General features: G+C 39.4%; 1 protein-coding gene across 1 annotated transcript; it reads left to right on the top strand.

Annotated features, from left to right (window-relative positions):
• The first annotated feature begins 40 nt into the window (after window positions 1–40).
• On the top strand, window positions 41–18,567 carry dera (deoxyribose-phosphate aldolase (putative)). The gene is made up of 9 exons (XM_072377217.1): window positions 41–218; window positions 1,678–1,775; window positions 6,787–6,934; window positions 7,980–8,075; window positions 8,221–8,355; window positions 10,926–11,054; window positions 14,742–14,854; window positions 16,980–17,129; window positions 17,226–18,567. Exons 1-9 carry the CDS (start codon window positions 188–190, stop codon window positions 17,280–17,282), a joined length of 957 nt encoding a protein of 318 aa, XP_072233318.1. The 5' UTR covers window positions 41–187; the 3' UTR covers window positions 17,283–18,567.
• Window positions 18,568–20,157: the final 1,590 nt, after the last annotated feature.

The raw sequence follows: 20,157 nt of genomic DNA, 5'->3' as shown, positions 1-20,157 counted from the left end.
TTGCCAACCGCCAATGAACACCAAAAGAAAAAGAAGAAAACGCAAACCTGCAGAGATAGACTCCCTTCCTTACCGCTACTCCACACTAGAGGAGATTGATTTAACCAGAAAGTGGATTGTTCACTGGTGGCGGCGTTTTGAATCTACTGTTCATTTAGATATTGGCACATTGTTCCTGTCTGTAAACATGTCGGCCCGAAACCCAGGTACAATCCTCGGTAAGTGAAACCACGGCTAAGCGATTTGTACTGTAGTAGCTGTCGCAGTCCTGTCATTTCCTAAAAAACACGTGTAGTGATTCTCAATTTACTGACACTCACCCAACGCTTTCATGGTATGTGCGTTACATGACGTTCAGAAGCCAAATGCACATTGACTCGTTTGTTATTAAAAGCAAGTCAAGAGTGCTAAGTTTGCGTAGCCTTAACATTCGGGAGTTTACAGTGTAACCAGAGGTCACTGACATAGCGAACTCAGAGATGACACGTCATGATATGGCAGTTCTAAAAAGTCTAGTTTTGTAGTTTTCTACTCACATTGTTATATTACTTTTGATTTAAGTGCTATCTTAGCATCTAGCTGCTAGGAGTACAGTCAGACTTCCTTTTGAAAGTGTTATTGGGTTCTCGTGATAGCTTATGTGTCACAGCTCAGCTGACTAATTAACCATGTTGTTGAGAATCACTTTTATGATGTTAAACCAGCGCTGATATTTTCAATGAAAAGACATGACGATGCACATGACAGTAGCTATAAATTCCTCACTGATTAAGCACCAGTGTGACATGTCTTTTCTGCCCTCATATGAGAGGTTTTCTGTAAAGGACCAGTGCCTTAGATTTGTTTCCCTTTCTGAGAATCAATACTGTTCGGACTTGTCTTCCCCAGCAATACATGGAAAATAAAATCTGTTTATTTCAGTGAGTTGTGCATCCAGTTTAATAATGAATTTGGGCCATATTTGTCCAGAGACTGTCTGCCTGTAAGTCGCTTTGGATAAAAGTGTCTGTCAAATGCATAAATAAATGCATAAACATAAAAAGTTAAAACATGTAGACATGTAAGTATTCTAACTTGATTATTATTTTGATTGTTTCCAACAAATTGTCATATGTTGAGTGAATTACTGGATTTAGACATTTGCATGAATGCTTATTTTAAATTCAGGTCACATTTATTTGTGTAATGAGGACAGATAATAATGATAAGCATCCTATTTTAAGTGTTGCGTGATTATTTTGCAAATAAAAAAAAATGCATCACTTTTAAAATAGCTTAAATGTTGAGACACTTATACATATTAATTTCAAAAGACAAGTAAGGTAAAGGAAAAGCCTGTATGAAAGAAGCCTGTCCTTGAGCACCACTATATCTAAGAACTTCTGCCTCTGTGAAGTGTTAAGAAGGACGAGGTGTCAAGTGCTACGCAGCCATCAATGGATAGGATAAAAAGTTGAGGCATAAAGAGTCTGCCAGAAAGACAGATTTTTCAACGGTTTTATGGACCTTTGAAACAAGGTACTCTTGATCAAGCAAATGATGTGTCTGTCCTGGATTGTTAACACAGGGCACCACTCCGGTGTAATCAGGGTGCAGGAGGGGTGCTGGTAGAGGCAAATATAGGTATTTAATTAATTTTTTTTTCCGTCATTGTTACTGTCTCTTGTTGGAAGCCAGACTTGGAAAGGATATCCAAAGTAAGAGTGAATACACAGGCCATCCTGAAGAGGGCTCAGCACATTCAAGGACAGAAGGTCCCCAAGAAACAGTGGCAGGTAAGAGCTCCTTTTTCCGCATTCCAGTGTGTAGTAAAACAGTCTATACAACTTTTAACTGTTAACAAATTATATGAATATTCATTTATATGTCTGTATTTGAGTGTATCGTTCATTCCATTAAAAAAAGTTTTGCCAGTTTTTGTTTTCTAGAACAAAATGAAAAATCTGATAACAAAGCATTCTCCATTTTCTGATTTGCTTGGATCAATAATGGAAAGAAAACAGATAATGGCTATGATTCTATTTATTTTTTTCATCAGAGACGAGTAACATTACCTGGAAGTTATCTCTGCTACATGCATGCAATATTGGCTATGTGTCTGAAGTGAACTAATTTGATCATTATGATACACAATATAACATGCCCTTACTTTATTTATCATGTGGACTAAGAAAATGAAGAAGATTTAGTGTAATACTGTTTTACAATACAATACAATACAACTGCCGACTGTAGACACTCGGCAGTTGGCTAACAATTTACATAATCTGCATGTACAATGTTGAGTCTTGCTGCTCTTTAACTCTACTCTATGATTTGAATCTACTACGTAATGTGCAACGTAATGCACATTGTATATATTACAGTGCCATGTATTGCAAGATAGAAGAGAACATTTTGAAGGGCTGAAAACCCCCAAGAATTTGTTTTGAAATTTTCCACACTGACCAAACATTTGTGTTTCCATGTTAGTCTGAAACAGAAATGAGGTGGCTAACTGAAGCTCTCAACATCACAAGTTGAAAGCTTGTGATGTTGTGTATTACCTATTAGTCATCACACAGAGTACCAAAGTAAACTCATTATGTGAGTCTTGATTGGCTGGTGATAGTGATCTTTAACCTTTAAGTAGTCTGCACAATGCAGCAGCATCACTCAAACACCTCTTTGAGCCAAAGATATGCTTTGGAGCATATCTCAGTTTGTGACATAACTTAACAAACTGCCTGTGACTGGATAATTCTTTTGTTATTAGAAGTATTATTTTTGGCTTTACAGTGGAGAGAGACAGGAAACAGGGCGAAGAGAAGGGGAATGACACACTGTCCAGTTTGGGACTTGAACTGGGGCCAACTGCAGCGAGGACTATAGCCTCTGTATATGGGGCATCTGCTTAACCCACTACGCCACCGACCTATCCATCCTCACACCAGAGGAGACAGAGACTCTGGGATTTGTATTTATGTATTTGCATTTGTGGCCACAAAATCTTGAGTAAGGATCCACCAAAGGTATACTCGAGTTTCCTCAGGCTGGAACACGCCCGGTTGGCCATTGAAGCGCCCAGCTTGTGGACTGTGCTTGCTTCACCATGAAGACTCTCCGACCACAGCTCGCTTGCCAAGCTAGCTTGCCGAGTAAGGACCCTTGTTGGAATGGGTGGGCTGCCGCCCAACAATGGCAATAAGCGGGACATGGAGCCAAGAGCCATATCTAGCTGTCCACTTCCAGTCAGCCATTACTGAAAAAGCTTACAAAGTTGTGGCTTTTGCTGTCAGGGCATTTAATGTCACCTCCATGCTATTGGCATACCAAGCAAAGTTGTGTGAGGACAAGGTGACTAAACCTAAACAGGCTGTGTGGGAAGAGATTACTGTGATCATGGACATTTGCCTCCACATGCAGTGCTGTGCAGTCCAAGCCACAGGTAAATCTATGGGGTTGACGGTGTTGCAGAAAAGAGCTTGACCAACCTGTCACGTTGGAAAAGTAGGGCATTCTGGACATACCGTTTTTTAATTTTGTAATTTAATTTAATTTTTTTAATTTACAATTTTTTTTCCCTGATGGCACAGCGTTGGGTTCAAAGCAACAGTGGTGTGAAGGCGGATGAAGCTCCCCTCCTCTCCTGGTGTCGTGGCAGACCTTCACTCAGACTGTCTCATGGCCCGCTGCTCAGTTTAAGATTACCAAATGGGAGAAACTCCAGCCTGTCTTCACTGCTCCACCTAGGCAGGAGGTGAGATCGGACTGGCTCAGAAAAGACCCTATGGTTCCAGTTGACCCACGCAGTCTGTCAGTCAGCAGACTAGGAAGAGGACACTGGATGTACCTAATTTTCCAGCCTCACGCGTTCTGAGTATGCTTCTGGGAAAAAATTTACCTGTATCACTGTTGCTGCTGGTGGCACAGAAGCAGTGCCAGAGGGAAAAAAGACTTTGCTGCTGGGTCGGCAAACTCTCCTACTTCTGAGTTGCACAATTACATGTGTGTTTAGAAATAAAGTGTGTTTCACTGACTCATCCACACCCAAGGTTGAGGATGCAGTTCAGAACAATACACAAGAAAATAGTAAACGAAACGGTGGCATTACCGCCCCCCTTGCAAGATGCGGAATGCTGTAGAATCTGCCAGCATTCACCCTGCGCATATGCAGTGCGAACAGAGCGCCAAAACTCTGCTCTTACGCGAGATGGTTCCCTAACACAAGGCCAGATATGACAGAGCTCAAAATCATGGCTGACAGCACACTGTCTCTAAGGAAAGAGAGGTGTGCTGCACTCACAACTTAAGCCTGCATCCAGCAAACAATTTTTAAGGATACCAGCTTCAGTTCGCAGTAATCCTGCCCTGCTTCCATGGAGTAATGTATTCACAGGCTTTGGGACAATGTGTTCTCATTTTGCAGGAGTAAATATCTTCTGTTAAACAGGAGAGCAATATGTGTCGTGCCTCCCGAACAGAGTCAGATCAGCTTTTATTCCAGGTATTTCCTGGTCCCTGAAGTTGGGATCCAATCCTGGATCTAAGTGCTCTGAACAAATACTAAAGGTAATACACATTAATTCCTTCTTCTCATAGTTGAGGTTTGCTTTTCAGAATGTCTGTTAAGAGTGCGCAGTGCTTCCTTTCGGGCTGTCCCTGAACCCAAGAGTGTTTGTGCAATGGCAGTAATAGACCTGTTGAGATGTTGGGCATTTCAACTTGCTACATATTGGGATGACTGTGTCTTTTTGGCGCGGTCCAAGTTGGAAGCGGTGACGCAAACAAAGTAGACCTGGCGATCTGGGCTTTATCATAAACCCTGGAAAGAGTGTGTTGTCCACAGAACAAAATTGTCCTGTCACAGAAAGTGATCTAAACAGTCGGTTTGGGGCAGTATACGTGAGAGCCGATGTGCTAGAGGTCTCTGAAATTGTTTCTCTCCCTAAAGTGCTTTCTTTCATCTCTCATTTCCATGTTCTGGTGAGAACTGACAACTTGTTGATAGTGGCTTATCTCAATTGCCAAGGGTGTTCCCAAACAAAATGTCCACTGTTGTTCTCTATTCGCGACCCTCGATGTGGATGCGCTTGTGCACATTTGGCTGTGTGTCCTCCTGTTCACGTTTCCCTCTGTAGCCCTGATGGCGCTCATTCTGTCCAGAGTGAGGGAACACGCTAAATCTGGTAGCTTTACTCTGGCCAGCAGTGCATTGGCTGGCTGAGAATTATCAGCGTCTGAGCAGACCGCTATGCCAGCTCCTGCTTAGCAAGGACATGCTGTCGTAGGCAGGGTGAACGATATTTCACACTCAACCAGAACACCTGGCACTATAGGCCTGGCCCGTGAGTGGTATAGTCTAAGTGTAATCAATATTATTCAGAGCGTGAGAGCGTCCTCCGCTCGGTCTCTCTGTGACTGTAAGTGTAGAATGAAGAGTTGTGCCTGAGAGCAGTCGTCTTTCCAGTGTTGGTGTGATTTTTGCCATTCGTACAGCAGTTAATTGTGACATTCTCTCCGTTACTTTCTTCTGTGCCTAAAGAATGGGGGCTGTTTTTGTTGTGTCCGGTTCACAAAGCAGTGACTTTCCCACTGGATTGTGGGAGCATTTGCCCAAGTCTACATGAGTCAGGGCTTGCAGGCACCTGCAGGCCTGCATGTTAATTTTGCAAATTTGTAAATGAATATAGGTCAGTCTGTTTAGGTCTTTGTTGTTGCTGGCAATGTTGCTGTTTATGTCATGCAGCTGAACTTTATTTTAACCTTTAAACTCAATGTACCTACACTTGAATTGAAACTAAAGAAGAACATTTAACTCTTAGCCTGTTCCATAATGAAGAAAATGCAGAGCCCATTTTAGTTTTTGACCAGATTGTTACACAATTAACAGGTTATTTTCTATGATAAATACCATAGACTCGTTAATTTATTAACCTGTGTTAACCAGCTCCAACAGACATCAGTAAATATGTCAAAATATAAAAATAATGTCTCTTTATCATCAAATGCTATAGGTTCCCATGGCAATGACACCTTTAGTTTGTGAAACTGTGATAGCGAATGCATGACTCAACAGGTTATATATTGAAGCCTGTTAATGATTACATTGGATGAACTAGATTTAAAAAAGAGACACCTCTGTGACACTAAATATCTTGACTTTGTAGGCTCAACATTGCTAACCCATTAATCTTGCCTGGTCTCCACTGTTGAGCACAGGCTGAATCCATGGAATTTGCTGAAAAGTTGCTGGTTCACTGTCTGACGAGCTGTTGCTACACCAACAGTCCACGTAAATAATCTACCCCGATAAGCACATGATAGTTCACATGGAAAAATGTAAAATATTTTTTTTGTTTTCTTAATGCACATGATAAGCAAATGAGGAAACATTGCATTATGTATGTATATTCATAATGCTGATGAAACATGTTCAGTAAAGCTTAGGATGTGTAGATAACACAGCATACACGGGGCAGAGATAACTTTGCGGTTATGTTATTTATCTCAGATTGGGAAAAAAAGGATTAAAAATTTTTTTATTTGTTATTTTCCATTTTTGACCTGAGCACAAAATCAGAAAATTGATAATTTATTGTCTGAAAATAAGAAAAAAACAAAAAAAAAACCTTTTGGAAATGGAAATGGAAATGAACATATATGTTATCTCTTTAATTTTAAGCATTTTGTGCATTCCCAACCCAAAATAAATAGTTTTTAGTAATAGCCACAAGGAAATCTCTATGGCTAGCATCTCAGAAATGAATTTGTGTTCAGTGCTGTTTCTTTCTGTTTTTCATGCAGACTGCCTGGCTACTGAAGGCTGTTACATGTATTGACTTGACAACATTGGCTGGAGATGATACACCCTCCAACGTCCATCGGCTCTGTCTTAAAGCCATCCAGCCAGTTCGATATGACTTGCTCAAGAAGATAGACATGCACGACAAAGGTCTGCTCCCACTGCTTTTACTGTCAGTATACTACTTTTTGACTGTCTGAACTACTGTTAGGCTTTATCAAAAATGGATTAGTAAATACATCGATATAGAAATTAGATGAAAATTAAATGAAAAAAATACTTATCCCAAAAGGAAATTATATTATTGCAGTTTTTTTTTTTTTTTAAACAATTATAAGCTTTTCATTCACACACTCTGATCACACACCTTTGTATTAACATAAGAGGATGGTCAGTATTGTCCTTTACGTTCATTAATTTGTGCAGCATTCAAATTTTTACTGTAGTGGATTTAGGGTGTCGGGTAGGGAGAAGGTGATGAAGGTTTTGATCTGTCTCTAAAAGCATTTAATCTCCACAAGTGTCAAGGCTATGGTGCGATAGTAGTTAAGGGCTGCTGGTCTTGGATGTCTTAAGGACAGGTTGAAACAACACACTGCCTGAGTGAGAGGCTGAATATGTCTGAGCACCGATGCTAGGTCTTCAGCATTTCTGGACACGCCCACTCCCACAGCCTTCCTGGTGTTTACACTCCTGAATATTCTCCCCATCTCATGTAAACGGCTTTGTGTTCTCTCTTAATTCTTAAGGCATGAGTTTGGGTAAATCAGGGGGTGGCGATTGCTGAGGGCATAACATTGTTGTTGTCCGGTTGGATGGAAGACCGAACCCCACCCCCCGCCAATGTTTTCCTGACTTCTGCCACTTTGAATAAGTGTCCGCTAAGTTAAGGAAACAATGCAGTGAAATAGCATTTATTTATTTACTCATTTATTTAAAGTTTCTTTTCAAATAACGTATGCTTGATCTAGACCTTTTATAACATAGAATTTAAGAAATTATAGGGATTACTGTCTTACATTTTGCAGGGACAGTTAAGCGTAACCTATTGAAAAATTACTTGTTGAATAACAGTATACAGATCTCGTCTGTTGAGCATATTTCTGTTCAAACATAAATCTAACCTGCAGAGGGAGACACAGACCACTTCATTAGTACGTTTTCTCATAGCTCTGTTTCTTGGTGTGTTTGTTAGGAATAACTACAGCAGCAGTGTGTGTTTATCCATCTCGTGTGGCTGATGCTGTCAAATCACTAAAAGCAGCTAACTCCAGCCTACCTGTTGCCTCAGGTAAGTCACCTGAAACTTATTCACACCTGTAATAACAGTTTATTACTAAGAAATGTACACTGAGCTAATGTGTTTAGTTTGTAAAGTGGAAGATATGTGCATTTATGTGTGTTTTGTTCATAGTTTGTTTTCCCTGCTTTCCTAGTGGCCACTGGGTTCCCAGCAGGCCAGACACCACTGGAGACACGACTGCAGGAGGTCCGCATGGCAGTCGGCCATGGTGCTACAGAGATTGATATAGTCATAAACAGGATGCTTGCTCTCACAGGACAGTGGGAAGGTATGCTCTGACACGACAAGTGACCTTACCGTTGCTGTAATTGCAACACCATCTGTCAGTTAGTTTCACGATGATTCCTTTTTCCAAAAGTAAGAACATTTTTGATTAATTTGAATTTAGAGGAACATTCCTTATCATTCCAATTATTGATAAAACCAAGAGTTAACTTGAGCAGGTGTAATCTAGGGCTCAGCACTGGCACATACAGTGACCAGCCATAACATTAAAACCACTGACCGGTGAAGTGAGCAACACTTCTCACCTTGCTTTAATCCAGTGTTCTGATGGGGAAAACCAGTATCTTGGGAGTCACATGGATTTCACTTTGACACCATCCTAAACATTTTTGCAGACCAATCACACCCAACAACCATACGGTATGGCAACACCACTCCCCTAACGTGCAGTTTTCTGCAGAAGGACAGCACTGAGCCTTGCAAAAACAGCTTAGGAAGATCTAAAAAGCATGTAAAAGAGCCTGATGTTTTTCCCTGACCTCTAAAACTCTCCAGATACCAATCTCATGGGATCTGATAGCATCCATGGGAAGCAAGCCCAATACACAAAGGTCCTCCCCACAAGCCACAGGGCCTAAGGGATGCTATGCTAAGGTCCTAATGCAATACATTCCAGGACACCTTCAGAGCCTCTTGGACCACTCCTTAACTGGTGAGAGTGCTTTTGGCAGGCGGAGGAGAGCACACTCTATATTAGGCAGGTGGTCATATTGTTGAATTAAATGAAAAATGATTTATTTATCCCAAGGGAAAGTTATATTGTTGCATGTTTTTCTTGTTAATGCAACCATTATAAGCTTTCATTAAAAACACCTACATCTTTTTTGCATGAGAGCTAAAGAAGCCAGAGCAGACTTTTGCATAGAACCAGCCTTCTTTATCCATCCATCCATCCATTTTCTATACCCGCTTAATCTGTTGGTTGGGTCACGGGAGGGCTGGAGCCTATCCCAGCGGTCTTCGGGCGAGAGGCGCCTTCTTTATCAGTTTGTTAATTTTCTTTTAGTCTTTGAATCAACATTTTGGTGCAGACATTGAAGGAGCTTAGCTTCTTTAAAAAGCACAGTCTGTTATGTCCCTTCTGGTAGACGGGCTCAATCTTGCACAGTCCACAGTCTTGGATTGGATCGAAGTGAAGTTTTGGTGCAGTATGTTGGTTTTCTTAGCTGGGTTACTTTCTTTGAACTGGCTATGTTTGTATGAATTGATTGATTTAGAATTGAATGAATTGGATTTGATTGGTTTAATTGGGATTGTATCTTTAAAGTGCTCTGAGATGACCTTTGTTGTGATTTGGCGCTATATAAATAAAACTGAACTGAATTTAATTGAATTGAACTGAATTGCATTTCCAATCCAGTCTGCCGTTTAGGTAAACACCCAGGTATCTGTATTCCTCAATCACCTTCACTGCTTCACTTTGGATGGAGACAGCATTTGGCTTACTCCTGGTCCTCCTAATGTCCACAGTCATTTAATCATTTGCTTGTGTTTAAGATAAGGTGATTGTTCCCACATCATACCACAAAGTGATTGACCAGTTCCCTGTACTCATCCTCTTGTCCATCACTGACACACCTAACAACTACAGCGTCATCAGAGTATTTCTGCAGATGACAAGACTCTGAATTGTACTGGAAATCTGAGGTGTACAGAGTGAAGAAAAAAGTACAGTCCGCTGTGGTGCTCCTGTCCACAACCCTTCAGTCTTAGTAGTCAACAATCCAGGCAACTTTGGAGGCATCAACCTGTATTTTCTAGAGTTTCTTACATAACAGTGCAGGCTGAACTATATTAAAACCACTAGAGAAATCAAAGAACACGATTCTCACCGGGGGTGGTGTGGTGGTCAGCAACTGTCGCCTCACAGCAAAAATGGTTTAAATCCTGGCTGGGGCCTTTCTGTGTGGAGTTTGCATGTGCTCCCCATGTATGCGTGGGTTCTCTCCGGGTATCCCGGCTTCCTCCCATTGCCCAAAAACATGCATACCAGGTTAATTGGGGATTCTAAATTGTCCCTAGAGGCGAGTGTGAGCGCGCATGGTTGGCTGTCTCATTGGTCTCTGTGTGGCCCTGTGATGGACTGGTGACCCATCTGGGGTGTACCCAACCTCTCGCCCAATGACCGCTTGGATAGTCTCCATCCCCCGGTGACTCTAAATTGGATTAAGCGGGTATAGATGAATGATTCTCACCATGCTGCCGTCTACCGCTGAAGCAGGTAGATGATGGCATCTTCAACACCAACCTTGGGACAATAAGCAAAATGTAGTGGGTCCTGAAAGGTTTTCACCTGCTTATTTAGGTAAGCCAGTAACGGTCTCTCCAGAACTTTCATGACATGGGATGTTAGGGCAACTGCTCTGTAGTCACTGAAGGCAGATGCATGAGATTTTTTAGGTACAGGAACAAGGCAGAATGTCTTCCACAGTACTGGAACTTTCTCCTGACTCAGGCTAAGGTTGAATTAGGGTTAAGTTAACAGTAAGGAGGTGGAGTTTGATCGTGGATAAAGTATTTTTAAGTAAGTGTTTAATTTTTTCCTCTCTACAGCTATGTACAATGAGATTCGCCAATTTCGAGAGGCCTGTGGTGATGCCCACATGAAGACCATCCTGGCTATTGGAGAGCTGGGAACATTCACCAATGTCTACAAAGCCAGTATGGTTGCCATGATGGCTGGTCAGTGTCACAACTTAATTGCATACTTTGACATATTTTATTATGTCTGTGATGATCATAGTTTGTCTCTTCTTATCAACAAAGTTAATCTAATGGTTTGTATAGTGCCCTGGTGGGGCAAGAGAAAAAAAAAAGATTCTGATCATCTGTTTTTGAAGTCTGACCAAATTAACATAATTTCATAAGCCCTGAAAGACAAATGGAAAAAAAATTCTGGCCATCCTTTGTTTTCTTTCTTTTTTTTCACGTTGTGTAAGCTGATGGGAGCATTTCCGTTTGTAATACTCTTTTCTGCAAGATGAGCAGGTTGAACTATAAGCCTCTACCCTTGAGTGTCATCTGACAGACTGTTTCGTTCTGCTGAATGCAAAGGCTCAAGGGAACATACATTTTTTTCGTTGAATTAGAAAAAAGTTAATTTGATCGGACTTAGAAAATGGATGACCAGAAGTTTCAGTATTTCTTTGCCTTTAGGGCTCAAAGTGAGGAGAAAAATGTTAAACTGATTTCTTTTTGCTTTCCTCTTCAGGCTTCCATAATATTGTGAAGCTTTTTGAAAAAAATGTATGTATATCGTGTCTTTATACTTTCAGCTTTAAAAACTCACTAGTGGCTTTCGATACATTCATTCATTTACTTATTCTTATCATTATCATTTATTTACTAACAATTGGGGGTGATTTAGTGTCTTTCCCATGGGTACTTTGACATATAAACTGAGAAAGTTTGGGATCAAACCAATGATCTTTTGAATTAAGTCATCCACTCTGCCCTGAGCTACAGCCGACCCACCTGGTCTTTAGTTACATAGATGCCAGGAGTGCATTAAATGTGGCATATTATGGAAAAATCACATTTTTCTGTTCTTGGGAGCATATGTTTGGGGTCTGAACTCCTCAAAAACACAGCCTCAGCATTTTTGTGTCCCTTTGTCTGAGAATTTCTCATTTACGAGCCATTCTGATTTTAATTTAAAAATGACAACACTCTCTTAGTTCACCACCTCCTTTATTAAGCTTTGACTTCTGCTGGCCTCACTTGAAGGTCAGAGTGTGAGCGGTGTTGAGCACTTGCTAAGTCTCCAGCCCTCCAAAACAAACTGTTAACAGACAGCTGTGAAAACAGAGCTGAGACAGGAGCCACTGTGCTTGAACCAACAGGTATTTTGACTAAAGCCTGTCTTATATATTTCAATAAGACACCAGAAAATTATGTCAAAATTGTTCAAAAAGGGCATTCATGTTCTTTATGTCACCTTACAGGGTCAGTGTTTTTTGTGTGACTTATATGGAAGCTGGTCTATGCAATGCCTCAGATTGTTAGTTTTTGCATTATTGTTTGACTAACATGTTAAAAAAGAAAGAAAAAAGTATTTGGTTGTCTTTTTTCAGAGAATGTTCTGTAACAGTTGATCTACTCGTAACTCCTCCCTGATTTCCAAAAGTCTCAATTTACCTGGTCGAGTAAGCCTTGACCCACAGGAGAAAATTGATTTCAATTGCACGTTTGTGACCTCAGTGCACTGCTGGTCAGCTAACCTATGACCACTGAAGCATGGTACCGACCCTAAGAATTGGGATACTGTTCCTTTTCCGGATTTTTATTCTTTTCTGATTGCAACCAATCTGTAAAAACAAATAAATGACACAAAACCATTTTATTTCAATGTCTGAAAATTCCTAAATAATCTGAAAAAGCAATTTTGCCACCCCCCCTTTCTTTTTAGATAAATTAGTGGAAAAAAATATTTAATCACATTATAATTTCTAAAAGAAATAACTGCACAAAGTGTACATTTTCCAATGAGTGTGGAGCTCTGGAAAAAACAGTCTAGGTTTATTGTCAATATAAGTGTGAAATGTCCCAACAGAATAATGAGTGGAAAATGCATGTTATGTGCCTATTCATAGTGTGATTTTTCATTGAATAGAGTGGGAATAGTTATCGCAAATGGTAACATGAGCTACATGATTATTGACTTACTGAAGGAATGTTGACACTGGAGCTGTCTCAGATTATTTTTGTTTTGATAATCTGTTCTGTCCTGCAGCAGTTCAAGCAAGGCTAAACTGGCTGCATAACAACTGCATTATATTCATCTTATACATGTATACATAAAAGTGACAAAGTTTAATTTGATCGACTAAAACTCTATTGTTAATTTTTCTTATGCAGCTGCAACAATGGGGTATAAAGTTTCCCTTGAAGTTTTAGAAAGGTGAATTTAATTAGTACAGGCTGCAGCTTTCCTTTTCACACACATTCACATACGCACACATGCGAGTGGGTGTGCAAACAAAGAATATCCTTAACTAGCCATCACATAATAAGGCGACTAAAGAACTAAATTGTCAGTCTCAGTTAAAGATCATTATTATAATGCATCGCTTTTGTCGCCACATTCGCTTCTTAATCTCCCCATGTTCCTATGAATTGCATATGAGATTCCTGAAATTGAATTATAATTTCACCTATCAATCTGTGACGCAGACTATTTTACTCTGCTGTTCCCTGCCAGTGTCCCCCAGCTCACACAAATGAATAGAGTTTCATTACAGCCACCCGCATTTAATAACCATTATCCATTATCTGGTAATTAAGACTCCCCATAACGAATCTTTAAGATTATGCCAGTTTGAGGGAGAGAGGAGGCTGAGGGAAAAAAAAAAAAAACCTGTCTGGAAGTAATGTGTAGAACAAGTCTTTAATGAACTAGGAAGTGTTGAACTTGTTCCGTTCAGTAATGAACAGTCATTATACACCAGGGAAGCAGAAGGTCTGTTTTTTCTTCCAGCCTGTAGTTTGTTGGCAGTCTATTAAAGAGTGTCATTTCATTATCTATTTTTACCAGAAAGCTGATAAAACAAAAACTGTGAAGGGAAAATTGAAATGGCTGTGTGAAAGGAAAGAATGAAAATTGTGAGATTCTTTTTTTTTTTTTTAAATCAACATGCGGTTGTACTTTGTCAACTGCCAGCATATGTCCTTGTCTGGCCTTGCCAGACCGTCTGTTTCACTGCTATAGTGGCTCATCCGATGTGGAACCATCCTGTACGGGTTTTATTTTGTTTGTTACTGCCCTTACTTGACAATATCGGCAGGATAGCAGTAACGTTAGCTTGTGTTGTTCACAACACACCTTACAAACTGTTACGTTTAACAGTAGTGACAGTGATACGTCAGGAATAATGATGGTATCTTGCCGTATCGCAGCATATGTGATTCAAGATTCCTTCACTGTCACTATTTAAAGTATACAAAAATTTCGGGTAGTCCATGATGACAGATTTTTTATTTTTTTTATATATATATAAACAGCGCAGTCCAAGCGAACAATGTAATCAGTTCCAGCCGCTGTCTTAGACTAAGATAGTTGTCACATTTTTATGTGAATATTTGTATAGCCTCATACACATAATAGTGAATGTCATTGAGAGGTTTTATAAAGGAAATCTGTGTGCAGATGTATAGGTCTGGTCTATGTTTTATGTGTTGCTTCAGACATAAGTTTTGTGACATGGGGTCAGAGTTCAACTTGAGCACTGCAGACACTTTGTTGCCTATGAGACTCACAGAACCTCTATCTGCTCCCTAGGTTGCACAGAAACCATTCTGACACAACACATTGTGTGTCAACGTTCTTGGATAATAAAACCTGATTCTGATTTTATTTCTGAAACACAACAGGTTCAGACTTCATCAAGACTTCCACAGGAAAGGAGGCTGTCAATGCTACTTACCCTGTTGCCATAGTGATGGTGAGAGCGATCCGTGACTACTACTTGTGTACAGGCCAAAAGGTACAGTAGTGTATATTGCTTTTGAGTACTTCCTGGTTAATTGGGAATTTGAGCTGTAGGTCAGCTGTATGGCTGTTGTCTTTGCTAATTGCAGAATCATTTGTAACTTCGATTTAGTAACCATCAGTCCCTAAAAGCTTGAGCTTAACTATTGCATGTATGTACTGGGTCAAGCAGTTAGCACCATGGTTGAGCAGTTCTGTTTTTGGACTTTGGTTTACTGGTGGCACTTTCACAAACCCAGATTCAGCCAGCCAGGGTTTGATATTTAGAATATCTGTGGAATCAGTTCTGGTGGTATGTGGGATGGGACTAATTTAGTTTAAAGTGGAGATCAATAGCAAAGTTAATCCAACAGAAGCAACACAGCGTTTTCAGTGACTGTGTGTCTGCTCTGCTCTCTGTGTCACTATGAAACAGACAGACAGACACACACACAAGGAGGAGACCAGATGAATAAATATCAGAGAGGAGTAGAGAGACAGATTCACTGATGACAACTTGTGATGTTACTGTGACAATAAAAGCCCCTAGAAAATGGTTTATGTGACAATCTTTTGTTTTTAAGATTTTTTTTTTGTTTGGTTTGAACAACCAGCACCATAAGCCCCAATCATGGTAGATTTTCATTTTCGCTTTTTATGCTTTATGACTTGTTCTCATCCTCTTTGTGAACTGGGAGCTGTTGTACTGTTACACTTGTCATCAGTACGTCATGGCTCCCCAACATCTGACGCAGACCTCATTAATCTGGGCAGAGTCTGGAAGGTGTACCCTGACCAGGAAAACATCGGTACGACAGTAAGATCAGACATAATCTGTGCCTTGCCTGAACTAACTACAAGAAAGCCTATGACTCAATGCCACATACCTACATACTGGAATTCTGGGAATTCACAACGTCAACAGGAAACGAGGAGGCTTCTTGAAGAACCCAATGGGACTGTGGAAGGCAGCCCTTGATTCAGATTGAAGGCAATCAGGAATAGCTATGGACACTGGTTCAAGTTCCGATGTGGAGCAATCATCAGCAACCTCTTCTACATGGATAACATCAAGCTGTCTCATCAGGACTGGCACAGACTCACTAGTACACCTCACCAGGATATACAGCAGAGTCATTGGGATATAGGTTGGACGAGATAAATGCAGCTGCATAATATCCAACAGAGGCAAGATGATCATAACTGAAGGGGTTGAACTACCAGAGGGCAAAATAGCAGACGTTCAGGACAGCTACAAATACCTTGGGGTCCCACAGGCAATGCTGGCTGAATGGAAAGAACAAAGTCCTATCCATCAATATGTATGTGAGGAATGTTTTATATGCTTTGGAGATTAAACTGAATGGCTGTTTGTGCTTGTGTTTCACCAATAAAGCACGCCCAGGCCAGCATTAGTAGACAGTAGAGTATTTGTATTTTTCCATGAGGTTGAGTCATTTTATACATCTTGCTGTTGTACAGCCATATAATATTTTGTTGTTCTAGAATAAGATGTATACAAAAAAATGTTTTTGAGGCATATAAATTTGAACTAATCATCTTGTGTTAATAACTTTCAGAAACATTCATTCTATAGGCTATGATTTTTAGCTGACGTCTCATCATCATCATCATCTCGTCATTAATGGGGTAGAGTTATAGTAGTGCAAGATGATTACAAAACATATTCCAGGATTTTCTTTAGTAATCCTGGAGTATTTTTTATATAGAACTGCGATCATTGTGTGTGTTGCTGACAAAATGGCCTTTAACAAATTACTGTAATACACAGGTTTAAAAAGACTATTGCAGTTAAGAGAGAAGTAAGGTAACCAGAGAAAATTTAATTGCAGAGATGGAAGTGTCAGGTGGTGGTCCCCTGCAGTGGGTGTTTGGATGGTTAAGTCATGCATCCTTTTGCAGACTGGGCTCTAGGGATTGGCTCTCATAATGGTTGGGTTCAGTATGAAAAAACACCCAAAAAACATCATTTGTTTACGACTTTCTGTTGTAAACGTTAATCCGGTAGACAACATGGAACATAATTTGAAATTCAAGATACATAAAAAAATAAAAAAAAAAGACAACAAAAAATATTAAATCCGTGCTGCACTGACAGTGTTTTTTATGTGTCTTCATAGGTGGGCTTTAAACCAGCAGGAGGAATTCGGACAGCACAAGAGTCTCTGGTATGGCTAACTCTGATCAAAGAGGAGCTGGGCAACGACTGGCTCTGCCCTCACCTGTTTCGCCTGGGTGCAAGCAGCCTTTTGGCTGACATTGAGAGACAGGTGAGAATTCAACACACAAACTCACTACTCACCACACACCTTCATTTTTGCCTACTCACATATCCTCTCTCCTTTTTTTTTTTCTTGTTTGTACAGATCTACCATTACGTGACTGGACAGTACGCAGCCTATCATGAGCTGCCCATGGCCTGAAGTTATAGGTGTCCTATTTTAGAAAACAAGTCAGAGCCACAGACTTGCGAAATAACCTCAGTCGGATGGAAAGATACTAACACATCTGCTCTGTTAACCTTACCACACTTACTGACATTCATGATTAATTAGTGTGAAAGGTACCTTTTTAAGGAATAACTAGTGCTTTTGAAGGTAAGAAAACGTAATGAAGGATTAACTTTTTACATTGTAAGATTTTACCCAGGGCCCTTAATTATCCTCAGCAAAATTAAAGATTAGATTTGCTGAGTGACTCCTGTTCTTTCCACCTTTGATCTGAAAATTAGAATAAATGGAAAATCCTATGTAACATCTCGAACAAGATATGTGCCCAGTGTTGTGAAAATTAAATCACGCTTTTCCAAGCATATTTAAACTGGAAACTCCAGCACTCTTATGCAAGTTTTTTTCAGGCAAGAACTTTTTTTAAATTTTTTTTAAAGAACACCAAGAAATTACAAAGACTGACCTATTTTTATTACCTGCACACAGCAACTATTTCTGGTTTGTTTTCCATGGTTGGTCAGCACAGAGTCCAAAACAAGGTGTCATTGAACCTGGAACAGAAACAGCCTCTTTGACAGAGGCTTTCAGTGACCTTTATTACTGCAACTCACTGACACAACAAGACGCTTGCTACACATATTAGTACCGTTTAGATAATATAATAAGTACAGAGAATAAGTTGACCACAAAGTACATGTTCTAATTTTCTACTAAAATCCATTTATGATAAAAGTAGGCATATAAAACTGAAAACCCTGTGTGTCCCTGTGGCACCTCGTTGAAAAATGTGTTTGATCACCTTTAAAACAGTGCTTTGCAGACAGAGTGATGCGTAAAAGAAACACAATGATGTAACAGTTTACCAATCATAACCCATTTATATATTATTGATCTATTATATTTTATTATTTGCAAAGATGAGCAAAAAGAAAAATGCCAGAACAAAAAATATCAGAATTTTAGATCTACTATCTACTATAAACTCTTGTTTATCTGTCATCATCATAAATCCCATAAAAGGTTTTATTCTGCAACAATTGGTATCCTCAAATCCAACATAATTAAAATCTGTAATTAAAAGGAAGGTTGATAAACACAATAGTAAATATGCTTGCATCAGAACTTTTATTGATTGCATTGCTGGCATCAAATTTTGGATTTGTTTAGTTTTTCATTTCCATTTAGTTGGGAGTCAAAACACTGAAAATAATTTCCTTTGTACTTGTGCCTTTTCAAATAAAGTTTCAAACTAATAAATTATAGATTTAAGTTCTTGTTGCATTTCATTAAACTTTAGACTTTTCTGAAAATGTCATTCGTATTTCACATTATTTCAAAAGGAATGTATTGTTAAGAGAAGCTTAAATTGTAGAAATAGGATCTCTCCTGTTTATTATCAGGACACATGCTGGAGCATTTTGCTGCAGATATTTACAACTGGTGAACACCCTTCCATAGAGTCTGTGAAACTAGGGACGTTTCAGCTTGTAACTCATGAGTATTTAAAACTAACTTCTACAATCTGATGGTTTTCTTGAAAACTGCACTGAAACCATTTCTTTCAAGGACATGGAAGAAACTAGAAACGGTAAATAAAGACTTGAAGTAATAATTTTCTATATGACATCAGTCTGCATCAATTTTGTGGAGGAATTGTTGCCCACTAGTCTTAAAAATATTGCTTCAATTCATTGAAGTTTGTGAATATTCATTTATGCATAGCTCACTAAAGGTCATGTCGCACATTTCAGTTGGGTTGATGTCTGGACTTTACCTGGGTCATAGCCACACCTTAATTATTTTCTTTTTTCAGCCACTCTGTTGTAGATTTCCTACTGTACGTGGGATCTTTGTTCTGTTGCATGACCCAGTTTTGGTTAAGCTTTAACTGTTGGACAGATTTGTTTTATCTGTGTCTAGATTAGTATTCTGCTTTCGTTTAGTTGACATTGAACTCCCCTGTAAACCAAAGTGCCCAAGTCCTGGAGCTTAAGAGTGAGCCCAAATCGTTAACCCCTTACTTGCACACTTGTCAGTTGGTATGAGTTGTTTATGCTAATATGCTGTGTTTGATTTTTTTTTTTTTTTTGCAAAACATTGTACTCTGCATTATGGCCAAACATCTGCACTGTGCTCTTGTCAGTCCAAAGGACATTGTTCCAGATGTTATGGTTTGTCGTGATGCAATTTTGGAGACAAAACCATTCTGCTATGTTTTAGAGATAGGATGCTTTTTCTTGACAACCTTTTCAAAAAGCCTTAAAAGTTCAGTCTTTTTCAAATTACATTATCACAAACATTTAACATGATAAGTGAGGCAGCTTATGAGAGTCTGGAGAGATCTCTATACACAAGGGACATGACTGAAAATCACCTACAGTCAAAGTATTCAAAATTTTAAATGTCTTTTGGAGGTCATGGACATTGTCCTCCTGACTAAAAGGCGATATGTCAACTGGCTTGTTATCAGTGCTCCTTTCAAAACCCAGCATCTCTGATAGTATGGAGGTATACACGTGGACAAAAATTGTGGAATGAAAAACCCACAATTGTCACTGAAAGCACTTGAAACCTACAAAAGTAACAATAAATAAAAATTCATTGAAAATTAAATAGTCAAAATCAGCCATAACTTTTGAATTGTTGATTAACATAATTATAAAAAAAAAAACTAATGAAATGGGGCTGGACAAAAATGATGGTACCCATAACTTAATATTTTGTTGCACAACCTTTTGAGGCAATCACTGCAATTAAACGATTTCTGTATTTGTCAATGAGCGTTCTGCAGCTGTCAACAGGTATTTTGGCCCACTCCTCATGAGCATACTGCTCCAGTTGTCTCAGG

The sequence above is a fragment of the Leuresthes tenuis genome, unplaced genomic scaffold (assembly GCF_036924035.1).
Source record: "Leuresthes tenuis unplaced genomic scaffold, fLeuTen1.0.hap1 SCAF_23, whole genome shotgun sequence".
Taxonomy (NCBI): Eukaryota; Metazoa; Chordata; class Actinopteri; order Atheriniformes; family Atherinopsidae; genus Leuresthes; species Leuresthes tenuis.
Note: the sequence above shows the minus strand (reverse complement) of the source record. Positions and strands in the feature narration are given on the sequence as shown.